Below are 19,632 nucleotides of genomic sequence, written 5' to 3' on the forward strand. Positions count from 1 at the left end.
GTAGCCTATTGGAAACTGGAGGAAAGGGGATCCTTGTTTTATAACGGCAAAAAGCTTAGCGGAATTGTATTCTGCAAGTATGTGGAAAGCGGAACTTGTATGCAATGATATTCAATATTTAGCTGAGGATATTTCCAAGCAAAATGTTGAAGGTGCAGCCTGGTTTTTTCTTGCTGCTTATGGTAAAACTTGAGAGGAGAGAGATAAGTTGAGGGAAGAACTGTAAAATGAAAAGGAAACAGGACCAGTTTTAGATATCATGGAGGGGAAGTCAAGATGGCGGTGTAAGCAGACTCTGAACTCACCTCCTCCCACGGACACGGCCAATTTACAACTACACGTGGAAAAATTACCCCTGAGACAGAACTGAAAACTGGATAAGAGGAACTCCTGCAACAAAGGACAATCCTAATTGAGGTGGAAGAGGCATAAACTCCCTTCTGGAGAGAAAAAATGCCACCTTCACAAGCCGCCAGGTTCACGGCTGCCTGAGAGCAGCCCACAGGTACACAGCCCTCCCTGGAGGAGCGGGGCCCTGAGCTGGGGAGCGCCCCTGCTGTAGGCATTTTGTGGAGCCAACACAATCGAGATGAGTGGCATAATATCTGACTTTGCCTGCTACTAAAACATTGGGGAGTAACCCCAGAAAAGATGGTTCACAAAGAAATTAAAACTGGCTCTTAAAGTGCCCACGCGCAAACTCACCCAGTTCAGAAAGCAACCTAAAGTCACCAGAAAGAAAGGTGCACAGTGAAAAGAGACTCACCTGATAGGCTCTGAGTGCATTGCAGTGAGAGGTGGGATCTCTCCAGGGACTGGGACATTGGGGGCAGCCATTGTTGTGGCCTGGTGTGGGCATGCTGACACAGACGCGATTAGAGTTCTCCCTGGGGCCTGCTAGCCCAGGTCTGCCCCAACCACTAGAGAACTGATTTAATCCAGCTCAGCCAGGGCAGGCAGCCCACCCTAGAGACTGGCCCCACCCAACAAAAAGCCCTCAGGCAACTTGTGGGCCTGCATAGATTGGTGACTGGATTCTCTGCAGCCTGGCAACTGAGCCCACTTCAGTGGGGCAGGGTGTGCACAAGGAGTGGGTGGAGAGTGTGGGGTGGTGGTGGAGTGGGTGGGGCTCCCACCGTGGAGAGACTGGGTCCACTTCAGGTGGTCAGGGCGTGCACACAGGGCAGGACTGTGTTGACTGTGTGTGTCGACCTGTGGGCAGCAGGGCTTGTCAGCTGCAGAAGACTTGTGCTTTTCAAAGACCCACATAGGGGGTTTGCCCCACCTTCCAAAGCCTGAAACAATTGGGTGCTCCTGTGCTTGAGGCCAGCCCCACCCAGCTGCAATCCTCAGAGAGCTGACAAGAGACCTAAAGGCTAGAGGCTTATAGCAATTGTAAGCCCCTGAGCCTACAACCTGCCATGCTGGTGGCCTACTCACTTAAAAGAAATACTGCAAAACAAATGTAGTATTAGAACTTGCAGCCAAGTGTGCTGGGGCTTCCCACACCTGATAAAGAGACTGAAGGGCCCACAACAACTACAAGCAGCTGAGCATTACAACAGCTGGCCAGGAGCATAACTCAGCCTCCCTGGGCGCCTATAGGGAGAGCTAACAGGCCACAATAGAAGGACACACGTAGCCCACATAGGGGCCACCCCTGGAACATTGAGAACTGAGGGAAGCACACTGGAAGCCTCCTAAGCCATCACTTACATAAGGTCACCTATCCAAGAGCAGGAGACGTAGCTGACCTACCTAATACATAGACACAAGCACAGGGAAAGAGGCAAAATGAGGAGGCAAAAGAATACATTCCAAGTAAGGGAACAGGACAAAACCCCAGAAAAGGAACTAAGTGAAACAGAAATGAGCAACCTACCCGACAGAGAGTTCAAACTAAGAGTGTTAAGGATGCTCACTGATCTGGGGAGAAGAATAGATGAACTCAGTGAGAATGTCAACAAAGAAATGGAAGATATAAAAAGAACCAATCAGAAATGAAGAATACAATACTGGAAATGAAAAATTCATTAGAGGGACTCAAAAGCAGAGTAGAGGATACAGAAGAACGGATCTGTGAGCTGGAAGAAAGACTAGAAGAAATTACCCAAGGTGAACAGGTAAAAGAGAAAAGAATTAAAAAGAGTGAGGACAGTCTAAGGGACCTCTGGGACAACATCAAGCGCACTAACATCCGTGTTATAGGTGTCCCGGAAGGAGAAGAGCGAGACAAGGGGGCAGAGAATCTATTTCAAGAAATAATAGATGAAAACTTCCCTAACCTAAGGAAGGAAACAGACATCCAGGTACAGGAGGCACAGAGAGCCCCAAACAAGATAAACCCAAAGAGGCCCACACCAAGACACATCATAATCAAAATGTCCAGAATTAAAGATAAAGAGAGAATCCTAAAAGCCGCAAGAGAATGTCAAGTTACATACAAAGGAAACCCCATAAGGCTATCAGCTGACTTCTCAGCAGAAACCTTACAGGCTAGAAGAGAATGGCATGATATATTTACAGTGCTAAAAGGAAAAAACTTACAGCCAAGAATACTCTACCCAGCAAGGTTATCGTTCAAAATGGAAGGAGAGATCAAAAATTTCCCAGACAAACAAAAATTAAAGGAGTTTGTCACCAAGAAACCAGTGTTACAAGAAATGTTAAAGGGACTGATTTAAGGGGAAAAGAGAAGACCACAAATAGGAAAAATTATCTATTTCCACGATTAGAACGTAATGGATACAAATGCACAAAAAAGAAGTTGGATATGATATCAAAAACATAAAAGGAGGGAGGAGGGTAGTTAAAGAGTACAGCTTTCAGACAGAGGTCAAACTAAAGTGACCATCAATTCTGTATAGAAGAAGTAAGGAACAGAGAAGGACTACTAAAACACTGAGGGAAAAAAAAAAAGAAGTTAAAAAATGGCAGTAAGTACATACTTATCAATAGCTACTTTAAACGTCAATGGACTAAATGCTCCAATTAAAAGGCATAGGGTGGCTGACTGGATAAAAAAACAAGACCCATATATATGCTGCATACAAGAGACACACTTCAGACCTAAAGACACTCACAAACTGAAAGTGAAGGGATGGAAAAAGATACACCACGCAAATGGCACTGAAAAGAAAGCAGGGGTAGCAGTACTCATATCAGACAAAATAGACTTTAAAACAAAAACTGTAAAACGAGACAAAGAAGGGCATTACATAATGATCAAGGGAACAATCCAACAAGAGGATATAACACTTGTAAATATCTACGCACCCAATGTAGGTGCACCTAAATATATAAAGCAATTATTAACAGACATAAAAACAGAAATAGACAGTAACACAATAATAGTAGGGGACTTTAACACTCCACTTACACCAATGGATAGATCATCCAAACAGAAGATCAATAAGGAAACATTGGCCTTAAATGACACACTAGAACAGATGGACCTAGTAGATATATACAGAGCATTCCATCCAAAAACCGAAGAATACACGTTCTTTTCAAATGCACATGGAACATTCTCCAGGATTGATCACATATTAGGCCACAAAACAAGTCTCCATAAATTTAAGAAGATTGAAATAATACCAACCATCTTTTCTGACCACAACGGTATGAAACTAGAAATCAACTATAGGAAGAAAATCAGAAAAGCCACAAATACATGGAGATTAAACAAAATGCTACTGAACAACGATTGGGTTAACGAAGAAATCAAAGAAGAAATCAAAAAATACCTGGAGACAAATGAAAATGAAAATACGACATGCCAGAATTTATGGGATACAGCAAAAGCGGTTCTAAGAGGGAAGTTTATAGCAATACAGGCCTATCTCAACAAACAAGAAAAATCTCAAATAAACAATCTAACAATGCACCTAAAGGAACTGGAAAAAGAAGAACAAACAAAGCCCAAAATCAGTAGAAGAAGGGAAATAATAAAAATCAGAGCAGAAATAAATGAAATAGAGACTAAGAAAAAAATAGAAAAAATTAGTAAAACCAAGAGCTAGTTCTTTGAAAAGATAAACAAAATTGACAAACCTTTAGCTAGACTCACCAAGAAAAAAAGAGAGAAGGCACAAATAAGTAAAATCAGAAATGAAAGAGGAGAAATTACAACAGACACCTCAGAAATACAAAAGATTATACGAGAATACTGTGAAAAGCTATATGGCAACCAGTTCAACAACCTGGAAGAAATGGATAAATTCTTAGAATCATACCACCTTCCAAAACTGGATCAAGAGGAAATAGAGAATTTGAATAGACCAATCACCAGTAAGGAGATCAAAACAGTCATCAAAAACCTCCCCAAAAATAAAAGTCCAGGACCAGACGGCTTCCCTGGTGAATTCTACCAAACATTCAAAGAAGACTTAATACCTATCCTTCTCAAACTCTTCCAAAAAATTAAGGATGGGGGCAAGCTCTCTAACTCATTCTATGAAGCCGACATTACCCTGATACCAAAACCAGACAAGGACAACACAAAAAAAGAAAATTACAGGCCAATATCACTGATGAACATTGATGCAAAAATCCTCAACAAAATACTAGCAAATCACATACAACAATACATTAAAAAGATTATACACCATGATCAATTTATTCCAGGTATGCAGGGATGGTTCAACATTCGCAAATCAATCAATGTAATACACCACATTAATAAAATGAAGAATAAGAACCACATGATCATCTCAATAGATGCAGAGAAAGCATTTGACAAGATACAGCATCCATTTATGATAAAAACTCTGAATAAAATGGGTATAGAAGGAAAGTACCTCTACATAATAAAGACCATATATGAGAAACCCACAGCTAATATCATCCTCAATGGTGAAAAACTGAAAGCTATCCCTCAAAGAACAGGAACCAGACAAGGATGCCCACTCTCACCACTCCTATTTAACATAGTACTGGAAGTCCTAGCCAGAGCAATCAGGCAAGAAAAAGAAATAAAAGGAATCCAAATTGGAAAGGAAGAAGTGAAACTCTCACTATTTGCAGATGACATGATTTTATATATAGAAAACCCTAAAGAATCCACCAAAAAACTATTAGAAGTAATAAACGAATATGGTAAAGTTGCAGGATACAAAATCAACATGCAAAAATCAGTTGCATTTCTATACAATAACAATGAAGTAGCAGGAAGAGAAATTAAGAATACAATCCCATTTACAATGGCAACAAAAACAATAAAATACCTAGGAATAAACTTAACCAAAGAGGTGAAATATCTGTACACCAAAAACCATAAGACATGGCTGAAAGAAATTGAAGAAGACACAAAGAAATGGAAAGATATTCCATGCTCTTGGGTTGGAAAAATTAACATAGTTAAGATGTCTATACTTCCTAAAGCAATCTATAGATTCAATGCAATCCCTATCAAAGTTCCAACAACATTTATCACAGAAATAGAACACAGAATCCTAAAATTTATATGGAACAACAAAAGAACCTGAATAGCTAAAGGAATCCTGAGAAAAAAGGACAAAGCTGGAGGTATCACACTCCCTGATTTCAAAATATACTACAAAGCTATAGTAACCAAAACAGCGCGGTACTGGCACAAAAACAGACAAACAGATCAATGGAATAGAATTGAAAGCCCAGAAATAAACCCACACATCTATGGACAGCTAATCTTTGACAAAGGAGCCAAGAACATACAATGGAGAAAAGAAATTCTCTTCAACAAATGGTGTTGGGAAAACTGGACAGCCACATGCAGAAAAGTGAAAGTAGACCCTTACCTTACACAATACACAAAAACTAACTCAAAATGGATTAAAGACTTGAATGTAAGACCTGAAACTATGAAACTTCTAGAGAAAACATAGGCAGTACACTCTTCGACATTGGTCTTAGCAACATATTTTTAAGCACCATGTCTGACCGGGCAAGAGAAACAATAGAAAAAATAAACAAATGGGACTACATCAAACTAAAAAGCTTCTGCACAGCAAAGGAAACCATCAACAAAACGAAAAGACAACCTAACAATTGGGAGAAGATATTTGCAAACCATACATCTGAGAGGTGGTTAATCTCCAAAATATATAAAGAACTCATGCATCTCAACAGCAATAAAACCAACAACCCAATTAAAAAATGGGCAAAAGATATGAGCAGACATTTCTCCGAAGAAGATATACAGATGGCCAACAGACACATGAAAAGATGTTCAAAATCATTTACTATCATGGAAATGCAAATCAAAACTACAATGAGATATCACCTCACGCCCGTCAGAATGGCTATAATTAACAAGACAGGAAACAACTTGTGTTGGAGAGGATGTGGAGAGAAAGGAACTCTCATACACTGCTGGTGGGAGTGCAAACTGGTGCAGCCACTATGGAAAACAGTATGGAGATTCCTCAAAAAATTAAGGATAGAACTACCATTTGATCCGGCTATTCCACTGCTGGGTATTTATCCAAAGAACTTGAAAACACCCATTTGTAAAGGTACATGCACCCCTGTGTTCATTGCAGCGTTATTCACAATAGCCAAGACTTGGAAGCAACCTAAGTGCCCATCAAGGGACGAATGGATAAAGAAGCTGTGGTATATATACACAATGGAATACTGCTCAGCCATAAGAAACAATGAAATCCAGCCATTTGTGACAACATGGATGGACATTGAGGGTATAATGCAAAGTGAAATAAGTCAGAGGGAGAAGGTCAAATACCGTATGATTTCCCTCATTAAGTAGTAGATAATAACAACAACAAACAAACACACAGAGACAGAGATTGTATCGGTGGTTACCAGAGGGGAAGAGGGGAGGGAGGAGGGTGAAAGGGATAATTTGGCACATGTGTGTGGTGATGGGTTGTAATTAGTATTTGGTTGGTGAACATGATGTAATCTATGCAGAAATAGAAGTATAATGATGTACACCTGAAATTTATACAATGTTATAAACCAATGTTACTGCAATAAACAAAAAATTTAGAAAAATAAAAATAAATAAATAAATAAAATGAAAAGGAAACAGGACCTGATGATTTTGGAAATTCTCAGCCTACTCAAATGGCAAAAGATACTAGATTTTAAAAACTCACCATCAGGAAAACCGAGGGTATGGCTGACCAGCCTTTTGCTAAAACCTCAGAAAGATCAGAAGCTCTGAGTATTGAGTCACATAGAAGACTCTCTGAAGAGATTAAGGGTGTGGCGAATAGCTCCCTTCAGCCTTCTCAGCCCGAGCCAAAAATAGAGAAGAGATTTTTCAGAAAGATCTGTGAATGAGCTTCTTGTCTAGCAGAGTGAATCTCTCTGGTATCCATGACTCACAAAGTTCTGGAAGATTTCATACCAGCAGAAACACTGCCAGCTTAGACCTGAACAGACAGAAATAGTATGAAATGAAGGAAGACTATTGGACCCCTAAATTCTAGATGCAGGAAACAGGCTAATAAGACCACTCGGCTACCAAATACCTTTCATGAAAATGGATGCTACTTCTCATGAAAAAGGAAGGTGACTCGGAGAACCGAGTCGTGAACCACGGAGGATCATTCTCAGGCCTTGAAATTAACGGCAATTGCCCCCACTTCATTTCAGAGTTGCTTGGGACCAGTGACTCCTCTTGTCCTTCCGTCTTCTCCCTTTTTGAACTGTAATGTCTAGATGTGTTATCTAAGCCTGCCCCTCGATTGTGTTTTTGGAGCAGATGATTTGTCTCTTTAGTGTCACAGGTCCACAGGGAGAGAGGACTCATGCCCAGGATGATTCACACCCAGAGCCTTTCCCACACTGATTTAGATGATGAGATTCAGGATTTTTTGAACTGATGAGATTTAGATGATATTTTTGGACTCTGAGTTGATGCTATAACGGGATGAGACTTTGGGGGATCCTGGAATGAAGGTGAATAGTAAGTAGAATAATGGCTCCCCAAGATGCGCATACCTTAATGCCCACATCCTGTGACTGTTATCTTACATGGGCAAACGGAACTTTGTAGAGGTGATTAAGTTTAAGGAACTTGAGATGGGGAGATTATCCTGGATTATCAAGGTGGGCCCAATCTAATCACATGCATCTTTAAAAGTGCAGAACCTTTCCCAGCTGCAGAGAACGAGAGAGATGAGATCTTGAGAAGGACTCAACTTACTGTTGCTGGCTTTGCAGATGGAGGAAGGGTGCCTAGGACCAAGGATGCAGCAGCCTCTGAAAGCTGGGAATGCCCTCACCTCAGAGCCAGCAAGAAAATGAGGATATCCTAAAATTGCAAGGAATTGAATTCTGCCGGCAATCTAAGTAAGCAGGAAGCAGATTCTCCCCTAGGGTCTTCAGAAAGGATCACAGCCGTGCCCACACCATGACTTTAGTCTGGTGAGACCCATACCAGACTTCCAACCTACAGACCTGCAAGATAATAAATTTGGGTTGTTTTAAGCCACTACATTTGTAGTAATTTGTTCTGGCAACAACAGAAAACTAATACAGCTCTTACTATACACTCTTTTGTAGCCTGCTTTTTAACTTCGTGAAATATTAGGAACATTTTCCCATGTCACTGAATGTTCTTCCACGACACAATTTTAAGTGGCCTCGTAGAATTTCTCGTTGATGACGAAGCTCCTACTGTTGCATGATTAGATTGCTTACACTTTTTGACTATTAGAAATAAGGGTAGTGATTATTCCTCTGTATGCGTGTTCGCACACACATTTTTGATTATTTCCTGAGGAAGTCCTTTGTAAAGTGTATTGGTCTTGTTCAACGAGGGTTTAATTAGCAGACACCCCGTGCCTTCCTCCAAGATGTGGAAAAGGGGAATTGGATGGGGCCTGTGGTGATTCTGGGGGATGCGCCTTGGGCAGGCTGGGTCTTTTACCTTTCCCCTTTGTTTCCTCAACTGTTCTGTGGGCAATGATGCCTGCCTTGCAGACCCATCGTAGATAACCTTTATAACCGTGCCCAGCCCCTGAAAGACTTGCAATAAAGAAGAGGAAGCACAGTAAATCCACGTGTTGAGGAAACACCTGCACTCACGGACCTTCCCACAGACGCAGGCAGAAGGGGCGCTCTTCCACCCACCGCCTCACAGCCTAGCAAAGTCTGGATCTGTGTCCGACGCGACTGCATTTGCCTCAGACGACTCTAAGATTTGCCACCACCTGGCATACCTGTTCCTGCCCATGCAGACTTTGCTTCCCTTTTGCTCCCTGGCTTTCTCATCAAGGGCCAGGTTTTCATTTGACCCAGAACAACTGACAGGCCACACCGTTTACTTCAGGACTGAGAGCTGAAGAGCTTTACATGTGACTTTCAAAACTCCGAGTGACTTCTCTGCCCTAAGTGTGTGGATTTGGGTTTATTTCCAATTACCTCAAAAGGTCTCCCGTCTCAAGCTGTTTGTGACTTCCTAGGGGCTCATGAACGTAGGTCAGAAGTTGTAGAACATTAGACTGAACCACTCTGCATGTCTACTTCAGCATATTTAATGCGTGCTTCAATGGGGTGGCTTACCTCACACTCCAGGAATATTATTATAATTATAATAAAGAAATCAGTAGCCTCATTCCTTGTCCCAGTGTGCTGGAAATACCCTTCTCTATGCCACACCCTCTCCTCCATATCACCATAGCCTACCCTCTCCACTTGGTAGTGTCCTTGGCATATGAAAATTGCTAAATGTCACCCTGTATCATCCAGTGACAAAGCGAAAAAGGAGGAGAAGGAGAAAAAGGAAGAAGAGAAAAAGGAAAACTGCCCGAAACAAGAAGAGTAAGTACTGAGAGAAGCTCAAGTACTCCCAAGAGGTCAGAGCAGGCCTGACCCTCCCTGGGGCCCAGGACCCGTGAGTCTGAGAGCGATGCTGCTCAGACAGAGGGGGCTGCTTAGGGCTGCGGGAGAGGAGTTGGTCCCAGGCGGGGGTCAGGCTTCCTGAGATCACGTGAGGGTCCCATTCTGCAGGGAGGGTCCTGCCCCAGCTCTGGGAACCCAAAGGGGGTGACAGGTAGAGAGGGCTTTCCGCAGCCTCAGGTGAGCAACTAGAGGCTGTCCCTGTGGACTTGCCCCTGTGCCCCACCCCCTGTCTGTCCACACAAGTGACCGTCCACACAGTCGGGGTAAGCGGAGGCCTTCTCCTGGGCACTAGAAAATACTCTATGCACAAACTTTAATCCAAACTCATGGTGATGAGTGTCGGGAACATTTCAAAGCCCTGTCAGTGAGCAGTTGATCTTGTACTTGCTGAGTCGAGGTGCAGGCAGGAAGGCACCCCAGGGTCTCCTCTAGGGCCTGGGCCAGCATAGGGGGCTATGGGGTGGGGGAGGAGAATGTGGACCCAAAGAAAAATAAGAATCTCCAGTACCACCTGTAATCCTCAGAAAATCCTGAAAATAAAACCAGAAAGCACCCTAAGCTATTTCTTCCAATCAATGTTGGCCCACAGTAACCTAGATGATTCCCAGGTCAGCAGTTCTTGATGGAGAGGCAGGATCCAAGTGCTTGGAAATGAGTCTTCAGAACATCTGCACGAATGCAGCGAGCCAGGTGGAGAGCATTCCCGAGGGAATGCCCCAGGGCTTCCAAATTCTGTCCAGAGAGGAGCAGCCTCAGAACCCCCGATCAGGGCAATGTTTAAATGCACATTTCCAGGCCCCAGCCCTGGATGGGGGTCCAGGTGGGCCCCATGAATCAGCATTTTCACAAAGCTGCCCCAGATGATTCCAACATTACCATGCTGCATTTTCATTCTCAGCATCCTGAAGAGCATGGAGGATACCACAGGACACATGGGAATGCCATCACCAGGATTTTATAGTCAACTGAGGCTTCCTGGGGAGCTGAGCAGGGAAGGAAGGACCAGAGTCTGCCCTGCTCCCAGCCTGTCTTCCCATACAGGGACACTCCAGGTGACCTCTTGAGACTGACAGGACACTGTCTGGGACAGCCATCTCTTGAGCTTCAGCCAGCAAGTGCCCTAGGGTCTCTAAGCTAGGCCAGGGCTCTAAGACGCTCCAAAGCTGTGGTTTTTCAACACACTGTGCTGTTTGTGTGTGTCTGTGTTTCCAGAAAGAAGAAGGAACCCATTGTGGTGGACCCCTCCAGCAATGTGTACTACCACTGGCTGACTGTCATTGCCCTGCCTGTCTTCTATAACTGGTGTCTGCTAGTGTGCAGGTAGGGGCGCTGGGCAGGCCTCCACCCAGGAGGGGCAGGGCGGAGGGGCAGGGAGGGAGTGAGGGCAGACAGGCCTCCAGAATGAGCTCTGAGTCCCACTCAGGAAGCCGGACTTCTCGTCCCCTCGCAGCCACCATCCAGCTATATGTGCCTCAGTTTCTCCATCTATAAGGAGGATCTCAAAGAGAACCATCAAGCTTCTCTGAGGCATTGGTAGGACTGCGCCTGAGATCAACAGCAAGGGTCCTGGCACCTTGGAGCCTTCTTAATTGGGTTGTAGCAGGAAGACTCAGGAGCGAGTTGCTGCTCCTCTGAGGGGCAGTGGGTGGGGTTGGGGCGTTCCTGAGCTGCCTGCAGGGTGGGGATGCAGGGGAGAAGCACAGTTCTCTGATTGCAGGCTGTGGGCTTTGCGCTTTCCCAAGCAACTTTCAGTGCTGGGGTGCAGGGCAAGCTGCTGCTACTTTCTCAGGGTAGACGTGCGCTTTGGGAAGTTCCTAAGCAAGCACATACTTCCGGGATGAGGGCCGAGCTGTTGCTCTTGTGGGGGTAAATGGAGGCTCTGGAACGTTCCTAAGCAAGCACATACTTCTGGGATGAGGGCCGAGCTGTTGCTCTTGTGAGGATAAGTGGAGGCTCTGGAACTTTCCTAGCAAGCTGCAGGACAGGGATGCAGGGTGAGCTGCTGCTCCGTAGGCCAGCGGGGGCTTTGGGGCGCTTCTGAGAAAGTCTGCAGGAGAGGTGTGAAGGGATGCCTTGATTCTCCTTTAGTGGGGCAGGCGGGGGTCTGGCTAGCATTTCTGAGCAAGGTGCAGGCAAGGATGCAGGGTGAAGAGGCCGCATTTCTGAGAGTAGGCAGGGGCCTCTGGGGTGTTCTAGTGCGAGCGTGAGCGGCTGCTCCCCCCAGGGTGGGCGGGGCTTTGGGCCTCAGGAGGAGGAGCTGTGCGCCCACGGTTCTGAGGGGGCGGGGCTTTGGGGAGTCCCTGAGCGAGCAGGTCGGGGCCAGAGGGGCAAGCCGCTGCTCTCCCGGAGGTACACAGGAGGCTTTGGGGCTTTTCTAAGCAAGCTTCAGGGCAGGATAAGGGGTGAGCTGCTACTCTCTGAGAGTAAGCAAGGGGTTGGGAGCCTTCCTAGCAGGCCTATGGGACAAGGATGCAGAGTGGGCTGCTGTTCCTCTGAGGGTAGATAGGGAGGTGCGGGGAAGGCAGAGGGGCTTAGGGACATTCCTAAGCAAGCCTGAAGGACCGGTATGACTATTTCTGGGGTGTGGGGGCGCTTTGGGACTTCCCTGAGCGCGCAGCAGGACCGCGACGCAGGCGAGAGCTGCAGCTCTGTGAGGGTAAGCGGTGCCTTTGGGCCTTTCCTGAGCCGGCCTGCAGCACGAGGGTGCAGGGCGAGTCCTGCTCTGCTGAGAGCAGACGTTAGGCTCTGGGGCAGTCCTGAGCCAACCTGCAAGACAGGGAGCCGCTGCTCCAGAGGCTAAACCGTGGGTCTGGAGCGCTCCTGTCAGGATACACGCCGGGGATGCGGAGGAGACCTGCCACTGCTGTCTGAGAGTGAGCGGGGGCTCTTGGGACTGTCTGAGCAAGGGGGGATCCCTTGCTCTCCTGAGGGTAAGTGGGGGGGTGGTGAGAAGAGGGAGAACTTGAGGCCCTTCCTAGCACTCACGCAGGAGGGGATACACAGGCAAGCTGCTGTTCTGTGTCAGCAGGGGCTCTGTGGCTGCAGGGACCAGCTGCTGTTCTGAGAGGGGAGCAGGGGACTTTGCAGTTGCTGAGCCAGCTGCTCTTTCGGGGCTAAGAGGGGTATTTTAGGGTATTGTCTGTATGAGAAATAGTGAGCATAAAGATCTAGAAAGTAGAAAATATTTACTGGTTTGTTCAGTTGTTAATCTCTCAGAAATTCTTATATCTTCATTGGCATTTGACCCTAGAAAGGGCAAGTCCTCAGTCCCTTCACCTGACTCCACCAGTGAGGCCTAGAAAGCCTGCCCCTTCTGGGGTCTCTTAGCTTACCGCCAAGAGGCCACAGGGCCCTGTCTTTGGAGTTGATCCCAGCTCTCCGTGACCTTGGGACAGAAAAGCTTCTCAGAGCCTGGGTCTCCTCAGCAGAGCCTGGGGTGATGCCGCTGGATACAAACCCTGCAGCAGGGCTGTTACCCTGTAACATGATGGACCAACCCACTGTGTGCAGCACAGAGCGTGTGCCACATCGGTCCCTGTCCCCGACACTCCAACTCCTTCTTGCACTTGTTTAGGGCCTGTTTTGATGAGCTTCAGTCCGACCACCTGATGCTGTGGCTGGTCCTGGACTACTTAGCAGATGTCCTGTATGGCTTGGATGTGCTGGTGCGAGCCCGGACAGGTGAGTGTGCCCCAGGCCCCGGGACTACTCTGGGCCAGCCCACAGACCCCACAGAGTGCATGAGGAGGGGGACCAGGGGCGTGTCCAGGGAGATCCAGAACAGTAGGGTGGACATTACCTACCTCAGACCGTGAGAGACCAGGCAGGTCTGAGGAACCTCCAACAGTGAGTGTGGGTGGTGCTACCTTGAGCTCCCTCTACAATGACCCCTTGGATGGGACCCTGAGCAGGGGTCAGGACACCTAGGTTCTCATCTCTGCTGTCCCAACTAGTTGTGTGACCTTGAACAAGTCCAGCTGTCTCTCTGGGCCTCGTTTGTATCACCTGTGAAATAAGAAGGCCAAACCATCATCTCAAAGGACCCCTCCAGCTGTGACTTCAACACTGCAGGAAGCGGGAGGGAGAGCTGGCTCAATCTCGGAGTTCCTTCTCTTGGACAGTCAGAGGATCCTAGGCATATTACTCTGGGGCTTTAAAGGAGTTTTAATATATGGAGAACTAAAATTTGAAACAGTGCCTAGGCGAATGATGACTTCCTTCCAATGGCCTCTGGTTTTGGGTGGGGGCTGAAACCCCATCCATGCCTTGGGCTCCAAGCTGTGCATCCTTGAGGCACCTTTTTCAGATTTGCACAAAGACATCACACAAGCTGGTGGAGGCCCTGCTTGTCACTTCCAAAATTTTTGAACTAAAAACCGTGCCGTAGTTGTCAGTATAAATACCATCAGATCACAGCAGCAAACCTTGGTGTAGCTTCACGGTGTAGCAAGCATTTCAAGCACATCTTGTTTTCTCATTAGAACTGCTGCATGAGACAAGAGGTGCAGGCACGATTATCTCCATCTTGCTCATTTAGAAACCGAGGCCCAGAGACACTGAATGACTTGCCCAAAGTCCATGGTCACTACCCAGCAGGGTCAGACTGGCACCCCATCTTCTTCCACATTAGTGCCCAGCATCATAACTTAAAGACCTCAGGTACACAGCTTGAGGCTTGCATAGGTGACTTAGCCAGTCCTGGTGGTCAGCCTCTCTGTGGTCACATAAGCCTCCTGAGACACAAGAGCCCCGTGAGTGGCCGGACTCATTGGGCCAACCGTCCCTGTTTCAACCAAGCTTCAGTGGGACAGGTCACCCTCACTCAGACATTGACCCCACCCCTTTTTGTGCTTGGGTACTGTCCTTGGCAACCTAAGATTCAGCAGGAAGCCGGGGGAGAGGGGGCATGTGGGCACAGAAACCAAGTGGCCATGGATGATACTCCAACAGAAAAAGTTGTCAGAGTTAGAGAAGACATAGTAAGGAAATATTGAGGAGTACCAAGGCACAAGGAGTGCCCCATAATGATCTAGGCACTCAATTAACACAAGTGTAACCGAAGAATAATATAGGGACTGCGAGGCTGGGAGGCAGCGTGTCCCTAACACATGACAACAAACTAGATGTTTGCTTTTCACAGAGGGGGCAGTCCTACCTCAGTCTAGCCCTCAGAGTGCGGCCCTGGACCAGCACATGACCTGGAAGTTGTTAGAAGTGCCCCAGACCTATGAAACCAAAGTTTAGAGATGGGCCTGGCACTCGGTGGTTTACAGATACCTCGGGGTGATCCTGATGCTTACCAAAGTCTAAAAAGCATTCATATATTATTCTCTCTAATTTTGTGCTTATTTGAAAATGTTTTAAAAAAATAAGAGAAGAAGAAGAATGCAAGTCATGGTCTCCTTGATTGATTTCAAGGGTACTAACGCCTCACGACTCCCAATGGCCAGCCCATCTCCGGACCAGGCTGGGTCCCAGGGGATGGGTCCCAGGCTTCATGTGCTTTAAAAGCCCGTTGGTTGACAGTAATGTGCAACCAGGAAGGAGAACTACTGTGCTTCTGGGCAATGTCTTAAAAAGATGGGTTGTGCCTCATTAGTGACTGGTCAAATCAATTTGATGAGCCATGACCTGTGTTTTTAAAATTTTTATTATTAATATTTTCAAACTTATACAGAATCAGAGAGAGTAGTATTATGAATCCCCACATACCCTCACCCAGCTTCAACCATTATCAACATTTTGCTAATCTTGTTTCGCCTATCCCCCCACCCTGTGTTGTTGGCTGGAGAATTTTAAAGCAAATCTCAGACAGTAACCACTAACATGTATCCCTAACTTTAAGGGACCCATTTTTTAAATATAACTCCCATTTATCTTTTACAGTTTAACAATCATTCCTTGCTATCATTGAATACCCGGTCCGCATTTAATTTTACCCAGTTGATCTATATTTTTAATTGAATAAAATGGATTAGAACATCATAGAATAGAAAATAACTGAGTGTATTTCCTGTAGTAATGGTAAGTGTGGTTTTTGGAAATTGTTTCCATTATATACGTATAACTACATCTTGTGTAGTCATGAGGTAAAATATCCTTCTGTGGGCCATGGTCAAAAAAGGGCAGACTCTTTGATGCCCGAGTGACCTCCGTCTTCGTCTTTAGGGTTCCTTGAGCAAGGCTTGATGGTCAAGGACACCAAGAGGCTTTGGAATCATTACACAAAGACCTTGCACTTCAAGCTGGACCTGTTGTCCCTGGTGCCCACGGACCTGGCTTATTTTAAGCTGGGCATGAACTACCCAGAACTGAGATTCAACCGCCTACTGAAGTTTGCCCGGCTCTTTGAATTCTTTGACCGCACGGAGACAAGGACCAACTACCCCAATGTGTTCAGGATTGGGAACTTGGTCTTGTACATCCTCATCATCATCCATTGGAATGCCTGCATCTACTTTGCCATTTCCAAGTTCATTGGTTTCGGGACAGACTCCTGGGTTTACCCAAACATCTCAAAACCTGAGTATGGGCGCCTCTCCAGGAAGTACATTTATAGTCTCTATTGGTCCACCTTGACCCTGACCACCATCGGTGAGACCCCACCCCCTGTGAAAGACGAGGAGTATCTCTTCGTGGTCGTAGACTTCCTGGTGGGCGTCCTGATTTTCGCCACCATTGTGGGCAATGTGGGCTCCATGATCTCGAACATGAATGCTTCCCGGGCTGAGTTCCAGGCCAAGATTGACTCCATCAAGCAGTACATGCAATTCCGCAAGGTGACCAAGGACTTGGAGACACGTGTTATCAGGTGGTTTGACTACCTGTGGGCCAACAGGAAGACGGTGGATGAGAAGGAGGTGCTCAAGAGCCTCCCAGACAAGCTGAAGGCCGAGATCGCCATCAATGTGCACCTGGACACTCTCAAGAAGGTCCGCATCTTCCAGGACTGCGAGGCGGGACTGCTGGTGGAACTGGTGTTGAAGCTGCAACCCACAGTGTTCAGCCCTGGGGATTATATCTGCAAGAAGGGGGACATTGGGAGGGAGATGTACATCATCAAGGAGGGCAAGCTGGCTGTGGTGGCCGATGATGGGATCACCCAGTTCGTGGTCCTTAGTGATGGGAGTTACTTTGGGGAGATCAGCATCTTAAACATTAAGGGGAGCAAGTCGGGGAACCGCAGAACCGCCAATATCAGGAGCATCGGTTACTCAGACCTGTTCTGCCTTTCCAAGGATGATCTGATGGAGGCTCTCACTGAATACCCTGATGCCAAGAAGGCCCTGGAGGAGAAGGGACGGCAGATCCTGATGAAGGACAACCTGATTGACGAGGAACTGGCCAAGGCCGGGGCGGACCCCAAGGACATCGAGGAGAAGGTTGAGCACCTGGAGTCCTCCCTGGACATCCTGCAGACCAGGTTTGCACGGCTCCTGGCCGAGTACAACTCCACCCAGATGAGAGTGAAGCAGCGTCTCAGCCAACTGGAAAGCCAGGTGAAGATCTATGGGACGGACCTCCCATCTGATGGGGAAGCTCCCGGGGGTGCTACAAAAACAGAGGCCAAACAACAGTGAAAATGCAGATGTCTGTCTTCTGCCTCTCAGGGTCAGCTGTCAGAGGGATGCTGTGTGGCCGCAGGTACATGACACAGGACGTGGCCAGGGTTGAATTCCAGCTCTCTTACCCTTTGTAAGCTGTGTGGCCTTGGGAGAGAGCCTCGGTTTCCTCATCTGGAAAATGGGACTCATTACTTCGGCCCCAGTTAGGTGCCAGGTTGTTGTGAGGTCCACGTGGAACACTGCGTGAGGGCTTTGTAAAGTGTGAGGCGTCCCCAACCCAAGCGTAGGAAAGCACGTGCACAGAACTCTTATTTTTTTTAATCCATGAGGAATTTTTAGAGTTTGGAACTTCATTTCATTTTCTTGTAAATGGAATATTATGTAGTCACCGTCCCCCTCCCATATGTCACTCCACCACCTCTGCTGAGGGAGATATAACCTAAACTGGAAGTACAATGTGGTAACTCAACTTCAACCTTACACGAGACACTTTGGGGCATATTTCTGAATCTGGTATCTCCGCATGTGCTCTTTGGGACCCTAGAAACCCTGGCCTTTGGTCGTGCTGTGACAAGTACGAGGGATAAAGTGAGGTCACCCCACGTCTGTGAATCAAATCCAGCCTCCCTGCCCTCCGGCCCCTGTGAAACCAGAGTCTGTTTCAGGGGAAAGAGCATCTCAGTTAGGGAAAGAGACCCTTCTGTCTTACTCGCCAAAGGGATTCAGAGACAGCCTCTCTCCTCATCCTTGGGCCGGGCTCTGGGGCAGCCTGTTCTGGCTGCAGGAGGAGAGCTGTCCTCAGGGTGAGCCTTTGAGGTTGGAGGCTGGAATGGGGTCCTAAGCCAAACAAAGGTGACAACCAGAACTTTTAGAAGACGAGGCCCTTAGGCCATGTCTTTGCAAACCGACCCTCCACCCCCAAAGAGGAAGCCTCACTGCCCCTTGGAATTCCATCCCGAGGTGAAGCTCTTAGCTAGCCAAAAGCATGCAGAGTACAGAACCTAGCTTTCTTTTTTTTTTTTAACCAAGTGAATAGAATACCATTAGCATTTTATAAGATATTTATATATTTGGGCTCTATGATTGTGAATTATGACCTCAATGGTCTATCCTTTGCTTACAAATACATATTGTAAATTACCCAAAGATGAGTTATTTTCCTGATGCAGAGAAGCCATATATGCAGGTTTCCCTTCTCTTCTCTCCAATCTCTCTCCTTCCTTCCTTCCCTTCTTTTCCTCCTCCTCTTCCTCCTCTTCCCCTTTCTTTTTCTTTTCTCTTTTTAGATAAAATGGCCCTCTTTGCTCTGGCAACTTTGAAGTCTCTGTGGTCTGACATTATGATCTATGTAACCAGGCCCTAGTGTAGTTCATGCGAGAGGTGCTGCATTTTCAAGTATGTATTTTGGATTTATATGGGTCTCTCCTGGTTTGTATTATGGATCATTTGACCCTTTTAACTTTTTAAAGTAGATTTAAAAGGTCTACTAAAGGAAGATGTGATCCAAGCTCATATCAATAGCAAAATGAAACTAGCAATGTATTCTCAAAATGCACATATTTTAAAAGCCTTAACTATTAATTATGCCTACATTCATATTTGCACAGGAAAAATAAAGACCTGCATTAAAAAAAATATTGAATGACTCCTGCTTCAGATTTTGTCAAAGGGAAGATTCAGTCCTGGGTATGTTTCTAGGGCAATGAGCCTGGCTTCCCTAGAAAGTACAGGCACTAGCAAACAGCACATACTCCATGTGAGGGGATATTCACAGCCAGAAGCAGGTAAGAAAATGCAACCAAAGCTGCAACATTTATCAGAGTAAAGAAGTCAAAGCATTCAAATATATAAGAAGTGTATCCCACCAAGATGCTAAGTTTTCTGGCATCATTTGTCCAGGCAGTTTGGGAAGGCATGATGGGCTGGAGGCTGAGGGCAGCCTGGGGAAGCATATACCCCAGCTCTTTCCACTGCTTATGCCCAAGGAGTTTGGGTGGTAAGTTAGAATGTGGGCTTCGGGGAGGCAGGCCTATTCTTGTTCAAGTCACAACCCTGCCACTCAGGCAAGTTATTTTACCTCTCTAGGCCTCACTTTCCTCAGAAATGGGAATGATACTGCCCACCTCGCAGAGTTGTTGTGAATGAACTTTTAAATAACACAATATAATGGGGATGACCAGTTAAAGTACTTGGGTGCAAAAAACATCACATTATT

The 19,632-nt window shown here is 46.3% G+C and overlaps 1 protein-coding gene across 1 annotated transcript in view; it reads left to right on the top strand.

The window, feature by feature from the left end:
• CNGA3 (cyclic nucleotide gated channel subunit alpha 3) overlaps positions 1-19,035 on the top strand; it is a 97,128-nt gene extending 78,093 nt beyond the window's left edge. Inside the window, exons 6-10 of the mRNA XM_087426183.1 lie at positions 1,890-1,892; positions 9,700-9,771; positions 11,065-11,172; positions 13,427-13,533; positions 16,021-19,035. Coding sequence (XP_087282309.1) covers positions 1,890-1,892; positions 9,700-9,771; positions 11,065-11,172; positions 13,427-13,533; positions 16,021-17,432 — 1,702 coding nt within the window. The 3' untranslated portion in view covers positions 17,433-19,035. The remainder of the gene's footprint in view (positions 1-1,889; positions 1,893-9,699; positions 9,772-11,064; positions 11,173-13,426; positions 13,534-16,020) is intronic.
• Positions 19,036-19,632: the final 597 nt, after the last annotated feature.

Source organism: Ceratotherium simum, chromosome 40, assembly GCF_057802395.1.
Source record: "Ceratotherium simum simum isolate JZ-2026a chromosome 40, ASM5780239v1, whole genome shotgun sequence".
NCBI classification, from domain to species: Eukaryota; Metazoa; Chordata; class Mammalia; order Perissodactyla; family Rhinocerotidae; genus Ceratotherium; species Ceratotherium simum.